The 18,590-nt window shown below is 43.8% G+C and overlaps 1 protein-coding gene across 2 annotated transcripts in view; it reads left to right on the top strand.

Annotated features, from left to right (window-relative positions):
• Positions 1-16,617: 16,617 nt before the first annotated feature.
• The window catches only part of DNAJC6 (DnaJ heat shock protein family (Hsp40) member C6), a 121,327-nt gene continuing 119,354 nt past the window's right edge, over positions 16,618-18,590 (top strand). The window contains exon 1 of one of the 2 annotated variants that reach the window (XM_081056006.1): positions 16,618-16,808. In XM_081056006.1, the coding sequence (XP_080912132.1) occupies positions 16,694-16,808 (115 nt within the window). In that variant the 5' untranslated portion in view covers positions 16,618-16,693. The remainder of the gene's footprint in view (positions 16,809-18,590) is intronic. The other variant, XM_081056007.1, reaches the window with a different exon arrangement.

Genomic DNA, 18,590 nt, shown 5'->3' with positions numbered 1-18,590 from the left:
TCACTAGTGAATTCATTTACCATTTGTGCAGCTTTTTACACGTGACAATATACCTCTGCACAGATATTCTTAGTTGTGCCACTCTGCAACCACCGATAGCATTATCTCCAATTTACAGACGAGAAAAATAGAGAACGTGGTGTTGCCTGGATAAGGTGACAGTTGGTGGCAGAGCAAGATCCTGAACCCAAGAGTTAGCCTCATTTTCTTCTACACCATGTTGTCTCGCTTTGTTTACCCTGAAGCAGCTTATTTGTTCAGCACTTTATTCTTCACATATTTTCATGGACATTCTTTATTTGTGAAACGACTGGATCACGTGAGCAGATCACATACTACAGATTAGGAGACTGGACCAGAGTATGTGACTCTAAATTCAGAGCATCCAGGACTACTCAGCAGAAGCAGAAACCCCAGCAGGCCATGAAGGAAACACAGCCTCTGCAGGAGAGGCCCCTTGTGATAAGGAGAGGAGTACAAATGCTCTGGCTTCTCCCAACGTCACACTCTCCCATCTCCTATGTGGGCTTCCTGTCAGCTGAATCCAGCCAGAAGCCAGTTGACAGCAGAGCCTGAGAAACATGTTCTACAGGTTTCTATGCCCATCGAAAGGTGAGCTGGGGACGATGGCAATGTGGGAAATTGTATTAAAGTTCAAGCCTTTTAGGAAGATTTTACATCTCTGCCTCATTGGCTTCATGCTGGGGCATATGATTTGCTTTAGTGAATGGAATGTGAGAAGAAATGAAATCTGCCACTTCTGAGCAGAAGCCTTAGGAGCCAGAGTATGGGACTAATCTCTCCCGCTGCAATGAGACTGGTCTCATGGGGCTTTTCTTTCAACCTGGATCCTAAAGTGAAGACGTGCAGCAGGGATGTGGCCAATCCATGATGGATGAGTAGCGTGCATGATAAAACCTTTTATAAGCCACTGAGATTTGGCTGAGTTGGGTACCACAGTATAATTTAGACCAAACTGCCTGGTAGAAATGGGCCTAGTATATATCCTGTCATCCAGTTATAATTTTGATTCTTTTATCAAGCACTATTAGATGCTGGGGATAGAAAGATGAGTAAGACTGGTTTTTGCCTTTCATTTCCTCACAGTCTCCTGGAGGGGATGGACAGATGATTACATAACTGTTGGAATTAATAACTGGATTGTACTTGAGACAACCTAGAGGGAGTGACTCTTGTCTGACCAGGTAGAGAACAAGAAAGAGCTAATAGTTGAGTGATACAAAGAAAAGGGAACCCAAGCAGAGGACGTGGTATGTGTATGCCAGGTAGAGGCCAGAGCGGTGTAAGGCAGGACTGGGAGATGAGATAGACTTTTATTGGCAAGTTGTATGGACCTGGTCTTCACCGTATTCCCAGTAGACAGCACAGGCTGCCAGAAAGTGAGTCACAGATTTGCCTGACGTAATTGTACTACAGGTCTGGATTAAGATGTGGTAGAGGTCCGCATGAAGCGATGCTTGGAACAGGAGTGAAAACGAGTTAAATCCTTCCAGGGGAGAAGTCGGGAACAAAGTGAGCAAAATAAAGGTGTTAGGCAGTAGGAAGGAGCAGGGCCTGGGAGAACGTGGCGCACATGGCTTTTCCTTAAAGGGGAGTCCTGGCTCAGCCCGGGACAACTGTTACCACCTTAGGAATGCTGCTCAGTGTTGCCCAGGCATTCCGTTTGTGAAGAGAATCCAGAAATCTGTTCTCGTGTGAAATCCTAGGTCTAAATATTTGCAATTTAAATTTTGATAAAACGTTGCACAGGCCAAATCGCATATCTGTTTAAGCCATTTTGGGATTTTCTGGATTAGAGACGTAGGAGGTAGGAATGAAGATCTTCATGGCTAGATAGTTATCTATGAGGTAAGGAGGTAGGATATATAAGAGCAGAAGAGTATGAAGGGAGGCTTTTTTAACTTTAAAGACAATAAAAATGTATAATTGTATAGAATTCTGCTTTATCAGAGAATACCACCTATTCATGTAAATCAACTTGAATTTTTTACCCCCAAGTTCAACTGAGTGGGAATTTTCCCATATTCATTTCAGCCAGTTAATATGTAAGGGTATAATAATTAAATGAAAACCATACCCATACTTAGGGAAACCTACCTAAACTATATGTATATGTGTTTTATATACATATGGTTGTGTATATGTATAAATGTGTGTAAATAGAATTATATATGAATATATATATATACACACACACATATATATATACATATATATATATATATATACATACATATATATATATATATATATATATATATATATATATATATATATATATATCTCTGTCAGAGAAGACAACAGTAAAATTTATTGAAGGTTCACTCTGTGGAGCCAGGCAACAGGCCAGCATTTGTACACCAGCTACAGATGAAGAGACTCCCGCTCAGAGAAACTGAGTTATTTGTGCAAGACACCTTCCCAGTAAGTGGTGGACTGAAGACCCCAATCCAGTCAGCGCTCACTTACATGATTAGTCCGCTGTCCTTTCTCCTGCTGCCTCTCACTACCCGCAGACCTAGAGGGGCCACGATTAAGAGTGCTACACTCAAGATAACCTTTGGCCCTGAGCAGAAGGGATGGGGAGCCCTGTCACTTGAAGGTGATTAGGACTTGGCAGTTTTGAGTCTCCTGTGGCCAGCTTTCCATCCAGGATCCTAGGGCGAGTTCCTCTAACAAGCCTAGAAGGCCTGTGGAGAGATAAGATCTCATGTTTCACTGGACCTTGATGCCTTGCACTCCCTCATTCAAGGACCATATGCCTTAGGAAAAGGAAACGATTTCCTGACAAGGAAGAATCAAGGATACAAAAATGAATGGTCCCTACCTGGATCAGTCAGGACAGACCAGCCACTGTCTTCACAGTAGTGACCCACATACACTGACCACTCCGGATCCACTGTTATATACAAGGTCTGACAGTTAAGTTCGCAAACTCATCCTAGGAAAAGTGCTATGTACCTCATTACTGAATATCACTACGGTCACCTTCGAAGCACTCCCCTTGGGAAGCTATGCACTGATGTCAGCGCCTAGTTCAAAGCAATTTGGGAACTCTGTTTCTGGAATGGCCATCAGAGCTGTCACTGTATTATCCTTGATGTCCTGAATGTCATCAATATGTCTTCCTTTCAGTATTTCCTTTATCTTTGGGTAAAGAAAGAAGTCATTAGGGGCCAGATCAGGTGAGTAGGGAGGGTGTTCCAATACAGTGATTTGTTTACTGGCTAAAAACTCCCTCACAGACAGTGCCGTGTGAGCTGGTGCATTGTCGTGATGCAAGAGCCATGAATTGTTGGTGAAAAGTTCAGGTCGTCTAACTTTTCACACAGTTTTTTCAGCACTTCCAAATAGTAAACTTGGTTAACTGTCCAGTTTGTACAAATTCATAATGAATAATCCCTCTGATACCAAAAAGCTTAAAAACATCATTGCAAAAAGTTCTTGAACTTAATTGTCTGACCCCGTACATCAACTATACTAGGTGCACTGACCATCTCAGAGAGCTCCGGACATACTGACCACCAGGATACACCCAACTACCCTGGACTCATTGATCATATGTGTCACCTGCCACAATGTGGATGGTTTCTATCAGTCTAACAGGGACAGGGAGAAGGAGGTGTAGGCTACATTTGCTTAGAGATCTGAATAATCCATCTCATATTTTATCCATATGAAAAACTTGTGCTTCCCCCATATGAAGCCAATAAAACAGCCCACTTATGTAATGCTCATATGAAAGTCTTATTAAAAATGTATAATTTATCAACTGAAGCTAGATAGTGAGGACTCTTTGAAGATGACAGATGCCTAATGTGAATCTCTCTACGTATCTTGGAAAACCATACAGATCAAGGACAGCTCATAAAAATCACAACTCACCACACAACACAATTATATCTGCCACATAATCAGGAAATATAGTACTGCAAACCCTTATTTTATTTGAATGGGGAAATAAGTATCTGAAATCAGCTATGAAGCCCATGTAGAAGTGCAGAATTAGGCAGGAATTATTTATAAAAAGGAAAGTGCAATGGCATCTCAGAGAGTTCCACACTAACTGAGGAAATTCTGACAACAGCAGCCTTGCTGGATTACAGCACTCGCTAATGGGGAATTGCAAGGAAGGGGCTTAAAAGTGCATGGGTCTAAACATGTTAAGTATTGAGAGGGCACAGCTTTCGGGAGAGATCAAGGGAACTTGAAAGGAATAGACATCTCTTGGAGATTTGGTGATGAAGAGAGAAGAATAAAGAAGTTTATGGAAATTAAAGTTCCTACAGAAATTAGAGTACCGAGACCGCTAACACTCCCCACCCCCAAAAGATGCTATTCATTAAAGAAGTTGCATTTCACTGTAACAACTGAGGAGGGCAGTCTTGAACTACGAAACTAGTAAACCACTCAAATCCTTCAACCCCATTTGCAGAAACACCTGGACTAGGAAAATCTAAAAGTCTTGAAAATAAACAAAAAGGAAGCCAACATCCAAAGAAAGTTACTTTAAAAAGGAAATAAGAATCAAACATCTTCAGCTGACTCTAAAACACTCAAGACCTGACCTTGCAGCAGAAGAAACTATAGCAAAACACTCCAGCATGAATCAAATATTGTTTTACAAGCAATGACAGATATGGAACAAAAAACACCACAAATCAGAAATTCACAAATACAGAAGAGAAGCAGGCACAAAACAAAAGTACATGAAATAAGAATTGACTGAACACAAAAGAAAGTGAAGGAAAAGAGAATGATCTCAAAACATAGGATTATATTACAAGATGCTTAAAGAAAAGATTCAAAGAAGTGTACAGAGGAGATATGGAAGAGTGAATTGAAAATTTACAAGAGAATTAAAAGGAAAAGCAAAAGCCTCAGAAAGAAAATAATAACTATTGGAGACAAAGAAGATCTAACACACCTATAACTGAATTCTCTAAAGACAAACAAAACACTAAATCAAAACCAATGTTAAAAACTATACTGCAGTAAAAACTTAGAAAACATAAATCTTGAATCTACATGTTGAAAGGATACACTGTGAAATGGTGAAAATTGACTCAGAAAAGTCAACGTTAGAAAAGTCCAAGAAAACTCTGGGCCTCCAGGCAAAAGACCAAGTGATTCAATATACAAATCAAAACAACAATGAAACAACATTTTCATGAAAAGGAAGTGTAAACCCAGGATTTTTATATCCAGCCAAGCTGACCTTCAATTATCAAGCAAATGTGGCAAAAAGATGTTTATAGTTGCTGATTCTGGGTGAAGAACACCAGGGTTAGTATTCTTTTAGCTTTTCTGTAGATGGGAAAACTTCTAAATACTACTTTGGGGAAAAATTTTTTTTAAGTTCAAACAAGTATGACTATTTGTTGATCTCTTAATTTTTCCTTCTTCCCATTCCTGGCAACCACTAATCTACTTTCTGTCTATAGATTTGCCTATTCTGGGTATTTCCAGAATAGAAATGTCTCTCTCCTCTATTAGACTACAAGCTCCTTAAATAAAGGAACCACAGTTGCTCAGAGCTGTATCCTAAGGGACTAGTGCAGTATCTGTTCAAAGAAGTTGTTGAATGAAAGAAAGGATTCGTGGTGGCATATCAGTATCACAAGAGAAGGCAACCTAATATTTCAAGTCAAGCTCACAGAAGCAAGCTCTCGAATATTCGTCTTGTCAAAACCCTTCTCCACGTTGTAACACCTTGCACTCTACCCGACCCTGTTCAGTTCTCTCCGTCATCATTACCCACAGTTGATAATAAGAAACAGAAGTAGTTAATCATGGAAGAGGGGAACATAAAGCAACAAATGTAATTCAGAGAAATCTGTCCTCAGAAGTCACATGAAATGATCTTAGTTGTTTTTTGTGGCCCCTTGGGGGATGTTGGCATGCAGCTCCAGCTAATCTTCCCTTGGAAATATCCATTGGGCATCATGTTACCAAGGATACAACTCAGTCAGATATTTCTCCCCTACTATGAAGCCTCTATAGGTGTGTTAGTAAAGAGTATTCTACCTGCTATAGCTAACAACTGCAGAATCTCAAAGCCTGGCATGGCCAAGGGGTTTCTTTCTCACACTGCAGTCCAGTGTGATTGATGGAGAAGGGGTGGGGGGTTTGTTTCACAGGGTCATTCAGGGCCCCAAGCTCCCTCCCTCTGGTAGATCTGCCATCCTTCAGGGTTTCAAAGTTGGCCACTGGACCTGCAGCCTCCAGCTAGCTGACGTGTGAAGAAAGAGAACTGGAGGGTTATGGGACAGGTTTCAGAGGCCAGGCTTCTAAGTTGTGGACATCATTTTCCTCCCTTCCCTTAGCCAGACTCATTCACATGACCCTGACCAAACTGCGAGTTAGGCTGGGAAAGTAGTCAGCTGTCCACCCACGAAGGAGAGAAACAATGGTCATTGCTGAGCACCAGGCATCTCTGTCACAAAAGCAAATTAGTACCATGAAAACAAAGACACACAGCGAATAGAGGGGAGGTAAAAACTCCAATTTTAACTATAATTATACTTCAGCGAAAGAAAGGGAGTGTGTACACATTGTAAATTTTAAAAGCATGCAAGCTGTGGGGACAGAGCCAGGAGTGGTTTCCAGGCTCTCGGCCTCACGTGGAAAGGTGCTCACTCGGGTAGTAAATGGCCATCAACTGTGATTGGATGGGCATCAGCTGTGGCTCGTTGGCTGTCAGCCGTAACCAGTGAGCCATTGGCCACTAATATAACTGTCGCTGCTACGTTGGTGAGTCGAGGAGAGTCGAGGAGAGTAGAGGAAAGTCGAGGAGGGTTGGTCGGTTGGTAGAGACCATAGTGGTATGACTCCCCTACCTGTGGCTCCGTGGGTGTTCCTTTTTGGCCTAGCCACATCCTGAGTTCTTTTGTGGGGAGCAGGACCAGAGACCCCGCAGGCCGCCCCGCACGACAAATGGCGCAGGGAGCAGGGTCTCCTGCACGACACAAGCTTTCCCTGAAGGAATCACCATGATCCTAACTATTGCAAAGGCACTCTTTAGTAGGACAAAAGGTGAGAGGATTGCAGACCCAGCCAGTGAGGCTGGTTTGAAACAGCCAAGGTAATCCCCTGCAGCTGCCCCTCAGTGCCCATGAGAGCCCACCTTATTTCCATCTACTTATCACCCCCCCCCCAATAGAGTCATCTTTTTCAGTGGGCCTTAAAATTTCACACTTAAATTTTTCTGTTTATACATGTAAGATTCATTCATAGAAAGCTAAAAAAAGAAAAGAAACGAGAAGAAAAAAATTTATCACCACTTAATTGGGTTATTTTCAAAAAGGTCTCTGACAAGGAGACTGAAGAAAAAAGAGGACCCCCAATTCACTCTCCTTCAGCTTCCACCTGCCATTCCCAAGACCTGTCCTTCTGTACTTTGAAGCCCCTCCCAGCAAAGTGTCTGTAGATAATCACTCACCCTATATTTCATTTCCCACCCACCAAGGCATACAGTTACACTCTGAGCCACGGGATAAACATTTCCAGAAATGTCCCTTGCCCTTTGATAGATTTCCCAGTATCCACATAAAGGTTCTTTTCTGATAGACGAAAGTTGAATACAAAAACCTTTTGTTACAACACATTCTGTGTCATTTAAAAGAGGAGGGTGAGGATTAGCATAATCTGAACATTTGCTTTATGTCAGACAACCCTGCTTACAGAGGAGAAAACTAAGGCACAACGAGGCTAGTAAGTTGCCCAAGGTTGCCAAGAAGTGATTGATTCTGTGCATGTAATCACTCTTCTCCATGGCTTCTAAGATCCAGATATTACAGGGCAGATAGGGAAGGAGGATTTCTGGAAAAGCTCCTTGAAAGGGGAGGGTGTTTGGGCTATGTGGGGCTGCACATTGTTAGAGGTCAGACACCACTTCTTGAGCATCTCTGGCAGAGACTGTTTCTTCTCCAAAGCGTCCCCTTGGTTCCAGCTTCTGCTTGGACCCAAACCCCTGGACTGCTATGACACCTCCTTCTGCCTTTCCAGCCTAGAGCAGTGGTGACTTTCCACTGTTGCTGTTCCCTGGACTAACTCATGATCACCACTTCCCTAAAGGAAAGCTCCTTTGTTCTGACTTTAAAACGAAAACAGAATCCGCCCATATTTATTGAGAGCCCCCTCTTTGCCAAGTCCGGTGCCCAGTGCAGAGAATCCTGTGATTAATAGGCCAGGTGTCACATGCAAAAACAGGGAGCTTTTGTCTATGGAGGAAAGACAGATTTTTATTTTTTTATCGGGGAAGGGGAACAGGACTTTATTGGGGAACAGTGTGCACTTCCAGGGCTTTTTCCAAGTCAAGTTGTCCTTTCAATCTTAGTTGTGGAGGGTGCAGCTCAGCTCCAGGTCCAGTTGCCGTTGCTAGTTGCAGGGGGCGCAGCCCACTATCCCTTGCGGGACTCGAGGAATCGAACTGGCAACCTTGTGGTTGAGAGCCCACTGGCCCATGTGGGAATCGAACTGGCAGCCTTCAGAGTTAGGAGCATGGAGCTCTAACCGCCTGAGCCACCAGGCCGGCCCCCAAGACAGATTTTTAAGCACCTATTTCCAATACAATATGGAAAGAGCTATGACAGAGTGAAGCGTGAGTGGCTGTCTCATTCACGTCTTGCATGAGGTTTAGTCTTCTTGTTCTCTGGAGGCCAGTGAACGATAAACAGTTGTGTATAGACCTTTGAGATCATTGATGCAATCCCTTCATTTTACAGAGGAGGATGTGCAGACCACATTTTCCTCAGTGTTTACCTTCCCCACCCCCTTTTGCATCATCCCTCTGTGCCCCATAAACAGGGTAAGCATATGTAGGATAAGAATCCCAGCTATTCATTTACTAGTCACATAACTTTGTGCGGTTACTTAACCTCTCTGTCCCAGTTTCTTCATTAGTAAACAGATCAGTAATAGTTCCCGTCATTGAGCAGTGGCTCCCATTTTATTCAGGTAAGCTACAGACTAGCAGTGGCCTCCTAGGTTTTCCTCAATCCCTCCACACCACCAGCTCCCAACCTCTTCACCTATAGCAGACCTCCTCGCTTCCTCTATTCCATCCACTCGTCTCCCTGCTGTTCCTCATTCCTACCAGGCTCACTCCCTATGTAGGGCCTTGACTCCAACACTTCTGTCTACAGTGCTCTTCCCTTGGGTAGAGCTGACTTCTTTCTCTTCCTTCAAGTCTTTGCTCAAATTTTCTCTCTCACCCAGGTCTCCCATGAGCACCCTATTTAAAACTGTAACCTGCCCCTCTTCCTCCGCCCCTAACCAGCATTCCTGTCCCCTCACCCTGCTCTACTTTTTCCTTTATCCATAGCACTTAGAGCTTCTGTCAAACTTCACAGCTTATTTCTGTGACCTATTGTTTACTGTGTGTCTCTCCCACCATAGAATGTGAGCACCACAGCACAGGAATCTGTATCTGATTCATTCCTCATGCATTCCCAAGAGCCTGCAATAGTAGCTGACACACGGTCGGTGCTTAGTTGATGTTCACAGGGTATTGTCAAGAAATAAGTCATGTTTGTAAAGTTCTTAGCACAGTGCACAGCAGGGAGTATTGTCAAAACAATAGCTCACACTTATTCATTGCCAGGTGCTGTTCTGAGTGTTGCCACGTAACTCAGGCCTCCCAACAGTCCGAGGAAGTGAGCACTTCTTATCCCCATTTACAGATGACTGAGGCACAGAGATGTTCATGCAACTTTCTAATGTTTACTGTGCCAGTAAACTTTTAGAGTCAGGAATAGTGAGGCACCAACGTCGGCTTGTAATCGCTATGCCATACCGCCTCTCTCAAGAGACATGTTTTACCTTTTTAGGTTAATTTAAAAATGAATCAACACTTTTGAAGGCCTGAGTAGTAGAACAAGGTGCATTATAATCATATTATAATGCATGAAGTAGGCACACAAACTGCATGGATGGCTTTCTAGTACTTCTTTTCATCTTCCCATCTCACCCATCTTTGCACCTGCCACCTGCCACAACAAATCTGCCTTGCAGGTGATGAATCGAATCCACCTCCATTGTCCCCACCAGCTGGCTTCAGGCACAAATTTGGCAGAAAGTGAAGTCCAGGGGTTTTGTTCCCTTTGAAGTTCTGAGATCAGTGCATCCTGCAATAATTATATAAACATCTCACCACTCTGCTGTACACCTGAAACTCATATAACATAATATTGACGGTCAGCGGTAACCAAAAAAAATAGTTTTTAAGAAGTCAGTGCCTCATGTATTAATAAAGTACTTGTAGTTTATTGGATTATTGTCAACAGAGTACTTTCACATGTGCTTTTGTTGGAATCTCCCCACATTCCAGGGTATCTGGAATCGCCCTGTAGTAAACAGGGTAAGGCAAATATTATTCCCGATTTACAGATGCGGAAAGATAATTAAGTGATTCTGTGCAAGCACATTAATTAACATGGCAAGTAAACTAGACTGGTGCTCTTTTCATGTCATTCAGTGGGAGAGAGGCGGAAGGTTTAGTTTGAGGAAGGTTAGTGCTCAAAAAAGTTTTCTATTATTTTCGCTTGTGATGTTATCATTTTGCCTTTGAATGATCGCCCCCTTTCTGTGCCTGTTTTCCCATTTAGAGGGTCTCGTGCAGAATGCGTTTCTAAAAGCAGTGTTCACTCAGCACAATGCTTCTGCTTTCTATCTATGAGACTCTGGGCATTACCCCACATACTGCTGGTTGGGGTTATTCTTTGGCTGGAGGGGGCCTGTGCTACTAGCTAGCCCACTGAAGACAATTTCAAATTCATCTGCCCTCCTCGTATGTGTATGTTACTCTTCCTATTAGGAGGAGAAGCTTCTGACTCTTCCCTTGAACAGCTGAGCCTGTGACTGATTTGACCGGTAGAATGTAGAGGAAGTACTTTTTGGGGACTTTTGAGCGCAGGCTTTAAGAAGCCTAGCAGTTTCAGCTTCCTCCCTTTTGGAACCCAGCCACCATACCGTGAGGAAGTCCAAGCCACCGTGTGGAGAAGAATCAAGGCTCTGGGTTGAGCTCCCACCGGAAGCCAGCACCAACTTGTGAGCTGTGTGAATGAGGCACCTTAGCAGTGGATCTTCAAGCCCTGAGCAACCCAGCTGACATCGCAGGGAACAGAAATGAGCTGTCCCCTCTGAGCCCTGCCTAAGCTGCAAAATCATTCACCAACAAATGGTTGTTGCTGTTTTAAGCATTAAGTTTGGGGGTGATTTATTGTGTGGCAACAGATCAGTGAAACTCATCTCTTAGAAACCCTGAAAACATTTGAGTCGAGCAGTTTCTGCTCTCTCACCCTAGATACCACGGCAGAAAGTGTCATATTTCGGGGTGCTTTCGATAGGTATTGCTCTTTAAATTGTGACTATCATAACCTTGTAAACTTAGAGTACTTCAGATGGAAACATAAGTTTGAAGTAGAGACTGCCCTTAATTGCTCCCTGCATTAATAATAGTCCAATTGGCATTGCCACCGGGGTAATGTAAAACAACACCGTTGGTTCCAAACACACTCGAGATGCCTTTAGGCTGTAAAGTTTAGTTTATATTCTAGAACTAACTCTCTGTAAGGGAGGCTGGGTAACAGGATCCCTCAGGCATAATAGAGGAGAGACAGAATTGTATCATGAAGTTAGAAGGGTGTGACCTTACCCCCAAATCAAGACTTTCCCATTTCTCTCTCTTCACACACACACACACACACACACACACACACACTTCTTCATTGAAAAAGCAGGTGCCATTATTTTTTATATCTGTCATATCTGTTTCTCTATATGGACATAGTATTACGATAAGGTACCATTTATTGAAACTATTCAATGCTTTACATATAATAGCAAAACTTATCACAACCCTGTGAAGTAGGTACTATTTACGATCTCCATTTTACAGGTGGGGAAACTGAGACTTAGAGAAGTTAGGCAAGTTGGGTAAGATCACACAGTTAGCAAGTGGCAGAGCCAGGATTCACATAGCTCTGCATAGCTGAAAACCCTAGGTTCTTTTCTATTAGCCCCCTCTCCACACACACACACACATGCACACACACGGGAGAATCGTGTATCCCACTGACTTTCAGGACTGTCAGTTTCCTATTTCTGGACCTAGCTTCATAAGCACGATGACATGAATGAACTTCAAGATTTGTTTTCCTTTTTGTTTGTCTCGTAAGGCCTCATAAGTGGGCTTGCTTTGCGTTTTTGACATTTGAAAAGAAATTCCATGTTGCGTGTGCTCATGAATGTGCTGAAGGGCAGTTGGGTGTTTCTGCTTGTTTGGAAGCTCTTCTCTCAGGCCACATTCCTTTCGCATGGACTCCAGGGACGGCGGGGAAGGCGCTGTGGGATCTGCCTGGAGCGAACTGTGACTGTGGGAGCCAGAGACTCCTGGCCTTGTTACAGCTCCAGGTTGGAGGAGTGCCATGAAATCACATGATGTTTGGACTAAAAGGGCGAGCCAAAGAATGTTTCTCTCATCCTGCCCTGACCAGTGACGGCTAAGCAGTGAGTGAGTGGGCCCCTCCAAAGAGCTATTCTGATCCACGGATGCATTAGCACAATGGAAGAAAAGGCGAGTCTCTGGGGCTACTAATGCTGAGCAGTATTCCAAAACCAGTTAGTGAGAGTCAGGATATACAGAGAAAGATGGTGGGAGACCCTGGAAGGACACTTCTATGTCATCTTGTTAAATCCCCTCCATCACTGCGAGTGGAGGAGGTGGTGGTAATTAAAATAGTAAGCCAGAAGGGGAAGGGACAGATGGTTTGTGGAACCAAAACAAGATTCCAGGTGTCCTAAACCCAATGCCAGGAGCAGAGGGCAACCCTTGTTTAGGGTTTTTGTTGGTGGAATGTGGAATAGCTTTGTTAACTAGATTATTTTTTCTAAGGGCCTATTTTTCAGATTTTAGTCTGGATGCCATGGAGAATGAAGGTTGGTGTAGAAGAAAATGCAACTTATTGCTGACAGAGAGAAAGAGGACACGTCTCACGTCCACCCTCTTCCCAGTCTCTCCCACCTCCCTTCTTCATTTCATAGCGACATCTTCCTATTCTGGATTAGAGAAAGAATAAAATAGGGCTGTCCTATGCTACCTTTTCAAGTGTCACCTATGTAGACCACAGGAGGACTCATTCCAAACAGGAGAATGATTTAGCCCTTCCTGACTGACCCAGGTCCCTGGGCTCTCATGACCGTTCTGGGTCCCCCACGCCTCCTCTCTGAGACCTGGCAGATGAGCCTTGGCCTCCCACAGTGAGCCAGGGTCTTGAGAAAGTTAGTGTAGCCACGAAGGCGTAGGTCTAGGTTAAATCTTGGCTCAACCATGTTTTCAACATGGGCGTGAACTATACGAAACTATAGATATATAACTTTTTAAAAGTATTACCTTTTTTATTTTTAAAATAATTATAAATTCACATGCCATTGTAAAAAAAAATACAGAAAGATCCCATGTACACTTGTACCCATTTCTCCATAATGTTAACATGGTGCAATACTATAGTCTAACGTCACAATCAGTAGATTGACATCGATACAGTCAAGATACAGAAGAATTCCATCATCACAGGATCCCTTCTGTTGTCCTTTTAGAGCCACACCTATCTCCCCTCAACCTGGCAACCGCTACCTGTCCTCTATTTCTATAATGTAGTCATTTCAAGAATGTTATAGAAATGGAATCATATAGTAACTTTTGGGATTGGCTTTTTTTATTCAACGTAATTCCCTGGAGATGCATATCATTTGTGGCTTGTGTGGAAAGTTTGTTACTTTTTATTGCTGAGTAGTATTCCACGGTGTGGATGTTCCACAGCTTGTTTAACCATTCACACACTGAAGGACCTCTGGGTTGTTCCCAGTTTGGGGCTATTACAAACAAAGCTTGTATATAGCTTTTTGTACATAAGTTTTCATTTTTTTCTGAGATAAGTACTTAAGAGCGCATTTGCTGGTCTTGTAGTAGTTGCGTGTTTCGTTTTATAAGAAACTGCTACACTCTTTTCCACAGTGGCTGTACCATTTTACATTTCTATCAGCAGTGAATGAGTGATGCAGTTTCTCCCTCTACAACTTTGCCAGCACTTTGGTGTTGTCACTATTTTTCATATTAGCCATTCTGATAGGCGTGTAGTGATATTTCATTATGGTTTTCATTTGTATTTCCTTAATAGTTAACGATGCTGAATATCATTTCGTGTGCTTATCTGCCATCTGTATAGCCCCTTCAGTGCAGCATCTGTTCATGTCTTTTGCACATTCTCTAATTGGATTGGTTTTTCTATTGTTGAGTTTTGAGAATTCTTTATGTATCATAAATTCTAGTCTTTGGTTGGACAGGTGGTTTGCAAGTATTTTTGCCCAGTCTGTAGCTTGTCTGTTTATCCTCTTACCAAGGTCTTTCACAGAGCAAAAGTATTTAATTTTGATAAGGTCCAGTTTATCCATTTTTCCTCTTATAGGTTGTGTTTTTGGTAATAACTCTATGAACTCTTCGGTCCAGATCCTAGATTTTTCTCCCATTTTTTTCCCTAAAACTTTTTACATTTAAGTCTGCAATCCATTTTGACTTGAGTTTTGTATAAACTGTGAGGTTTAGGTCGAGGTTCATTTTTTTGCCAATGGATATCCAATTCTTCTAGCACTATTTGTTGAAAAAACTACCTTTCCTCCATTGGATTGCTTTTACGCCTCTGTCAAAAATCAGTTGGGCCTGTTTATGTGGGTCTATTTCTGGGTTCTTTATTCTGTTTCATTGATCTTTGTGTCTATTCCTCTGCCAACATCACACTGTTTTGATAACTATAGCTTTAAAGTAGGCCTTAATATCAAGTAGAGTGATTTTTACCACTTTATTTTCTTTTTCTATGGAACTTAAAAATGTTATTTTGTTTATCATTTTACTTGGGAATACACTTCAAACTTACAGAAAAGTTGCAAAAATAGAAATACTACAAAACATAGTCATATACTCTTTAGATTCAATTATTCTTTATATTTTGCTGCGTTTGTTTTATCATTTGACACCCTCCCCACACACACACCTCTTTCTTCTAAACCATTTAAAGCCAGGTTAAATGTATCATCGGACTGTATTCCTAAAAACCTCATATACTTCCTGAAAATACGGATATTTTCTTACATAACCACAATATATTTATCATTCATAAATACTGTTATCTAATCTCCTACTCATATTTTAACTTTTTTTGAAAATCAATCTAATAATGTCCTTTAAAGTCTTTTTTAAAAAACTCTAACAGAGTGTCCAATCTAGGGTCAGGCATACCATCTAGTTGCCACGACTCTTTACCCTCCTGTGAAACATCTCCACAGCCTTTCTTCATCTTTTATGCCATTGACACTTTTGAAGAATACAATAACCCATACCCCCAACTTTTATAGCGCAGTCCTCATTTTGGGTTTATCTTAGATTTCCCGATGATTAGTGGTGCATTCTTGGTCAAAATATTACAAACGTGGTGTGTCTTTCTCAGCGTAACACATCTGGAGGTACTCAATTTTCATCTGCCTCCACTGGTGATTTTAATGTTGATTATCTGGTGAAGCTATTGTATGATATTTGTTTGTGCCTACAAAAATGGCAATTTCATGACTCAGCCTAACACATAACCTTTATTAAGGTTTTATAGGTGTAACCTGACCTCTCTGATGCTCAGTTTCCCCCGTTTATTAAGCGTGGCTAGTAATAATTTCTCTCTCATGAGTATCATTGGGAGAGTTAAATAAGGTAATGTATGTAAAATTTGGCACATGAAAAGCACCCCATGAACATTAGCTATTATTATTGCAGCTAGGCAGTATTAAGGAATCTTGGTTTTGATCTTCCTCTCAGACTCCCAATTACAGGCCAAAACTAGGACAGAAGCAAAATGATGGGAGTGGAGACAGCCTTAGCGCTGCCATTTCAGTTTCCTCATCTGTAAAATGGGAAAATGCCTCCCGTTCCACAGGGGTGCTGTGAGTTTTAATGACACGTGTGTATTCTATGCCTATGTAGAACCTATGTTGAATAAGTTCCCCCAAAAAAAATCATGAGTGATTCATAACCTGTTGTATGAGGAAAACAGAAATAATCTGTTTTAACGTGGACAACGAATAATAACGTGGATTATTCTGAAGCAGTAGCAAGGTATGAAAAAATATAGTCGGGGAGCCCAGGACTTGGGGAATCGGCACCATTTAGCAGCTGTGTGATCTCTGGGCAGATTACTTAACCTCTTGGAGCTTCCATTTTACCATTGTAATTTGGGGACAAAAATCAAGTGCACAGCCCTGGGGATTTTTCTGTTAATTAATGATGCCTAGCAGTACCTGGGCACTCCATCGACGACATCTGCACGAAGGACGCGTGGCAGAAGCCTTCGCCTGCAGAGCTGCCTGGAGCTGAGTGCGTCCCGGGCCAGCCCATCACGGCAGCCGGCGCCCACGCGTGGGCCGGGCCGCACCCCGCGGGTGCCCGGGAGCCGCCGTTCCCGGCTCCGCCCGCCCCTTTCACCCCTCGTCCCCACCTCCTCCGCTGCGAGCTCCGCCCCCGGCAGCCGCGTCTACCCGGGCGACCGCCCGGCACCTGGCAGACGCGCGGCAGCGGGGGAGGCAGGAGGCAACCCTCGGGCGGCGGCGGGGGAGGGGCGTGGGCGCACAGATGGGAGCGACTGAGAAGGGCGGCAAGAAGAGCCGGAGGCTGTTTTCTTCTCTGCGGCCGTGGAAGGCCACCCGGCGGCTGTGGAGGACGCGCTCGGCTCCCAAGGCGGCGCAGGGTGAGTGTGGGCGCGGCCGGGGGACCTGTTACCGCGCGCGGCCCGCGCGGGCCTCCGACTGCAGCCTCTCCCGCCGGGTGCTCGGGCCTCCGGCCGGCGGGCAGGGGCCACGCAGCCGGGAAGTCCGGCCCGATCGGGGCGCCCCTGCGCTCTGACCCTCGGCGGCGGGAACGAGACCAGTCCCTGAGCTCCCCCGGGGCCGCTCGTCCAAGTGCAGGGGCCGGTCTCGGCACAGTGCCCTCTCCCCCTGCACTCCTCCGCCCCGCGAGCAGCGTCTCCCGTGGGCCAGGTGGTCGCTGCTTGTTTACTTCCTGCAAAAGCCTCTGTCTGTCTGTTTGGCTCCGGACAGAAGGAATCCAGGGTGCCTGGGAGACAGCCTTACTCAGGTTCCATCCGCCCCTCCCCGCTGCCAACACCTGGCGGCCACCTGCAATGCAGTACCTTTTGGGGGACTGAATCCGGACCCAACGCTGCCTTCAAGGTCCTCTCCATCAGACCCACCCCCTTTCCAATCTGCCTGGGGTGGCTCCCTGTTATCTCCTAGGCTCTAGCTACAAACTATTTCCCAAACACACTCCACCCTGCCCTCACCAGGGCCTTAACTCAGTGATTTGTTAAATCACTGACTCACTCCATTCATTCATTCCACAATTTTTATCCAGCCCCCATGTGTGCCTTGAAATGAACAAGATAGGCAAGGCTCCAATCGTGGAACTACTTCGGGAGGGGGAAAGAGCCATTACAAATATAAAACAGGGAAAAATCCCACGAGGAATTGCTGTGTGTGCTTTAGAAGGAATTAGTCCGTTGGTAGAGGACACAAGGCAGGGGGCCCTAGCTTACAGGGTAGATGGACAGGGAAGGGCTCTGAGGCAGTGCAATGTAATGAGACCTGAAGTCTGATTAGGAGTTACTCCGGCATGGAGCCAGGGAGAGCATTCCTGCCAGAGGGAATAACAAGTGGACGGTTCCCCGTGTGCCTGAGCTTAGCAGGGGGAAAGTGAAGGAAGCAGGGCCTGGATGAAGGTCTGGGTAGTCCATGATGAGTCTGGGTTTTATTCTCAGTGGGCTGGGAAGCCATTGAAATGTTCTAAGTAGGGACATGACATGATCTGCTGGCTCACTGCCTTCTCTGTCTGCAATGGCCATGCCTTGGTCTCTCAGCCTGGCCAATTCCTACTCATCCATCAAGACTTGTGCAAATGGCATCTTTGCTGTGAAGCCTTTCCTGGGGTTCCTGCCACCTGTAACCTCTCTTTTAGTATCTCGTCACTCATAGGGCATTTGTTGCTGTTCATCCGGTATTATAGATTCCATGTGGGCAGGTTATTATTTGTGTCATTTTAGCATCAGGGTTTGGTACTTGGTAGATACCTGTGTGCGTGTGTGTGTGTGTGTGTGTGTGTTGTGTGTGTGTGTCCTATCTTGTCCTTTTCATTTATTTCCATCATCTGATGATTCTTACTAGAGATGGACATGTCTTGAATTCTAAAATGGCCGATCTCATTGAGGGCAAAAACTAGATTGCACTAGAGCCCTATTACGGATATAGTTGTCACTTTCCCACTCCGGGGTTGTTTTGAGGATTAAATGAATTAATGAGTTAATAATTGCAAATTGCTGGCACATAGCATTCTAAAAATAAATTTGACAAAGAGCAGCAATAATTATCTTTCAAATATTTATTGTAGTAGAAACAAGCTTTTCTATTGTTGGTAGTTAGGGAGACTCAGTGTCTTGACATTGTTCTCTTGCTGGCTTTCAAAAGATGTGTGATTACTT

The sequence above is a fragment of the Rhinolophus hipposideros genome (assembly GCF_964194185.1).
Source record: "Rhinolophus hipposideros genome assembly, chromosome: 8".
Taxonomy (NCBI): Eukaryota; Metazoa; Chordata; class Mammalia; order Chiroptera; family Rhinolophidae; genus Rhinolophus; species Rhinolophus hipposideros.
The sequence above is the reverse complement of the archived record's forward strand: the minus strand, read 5'-3'. Positions and strand labels throughout refer to the sequence as shown.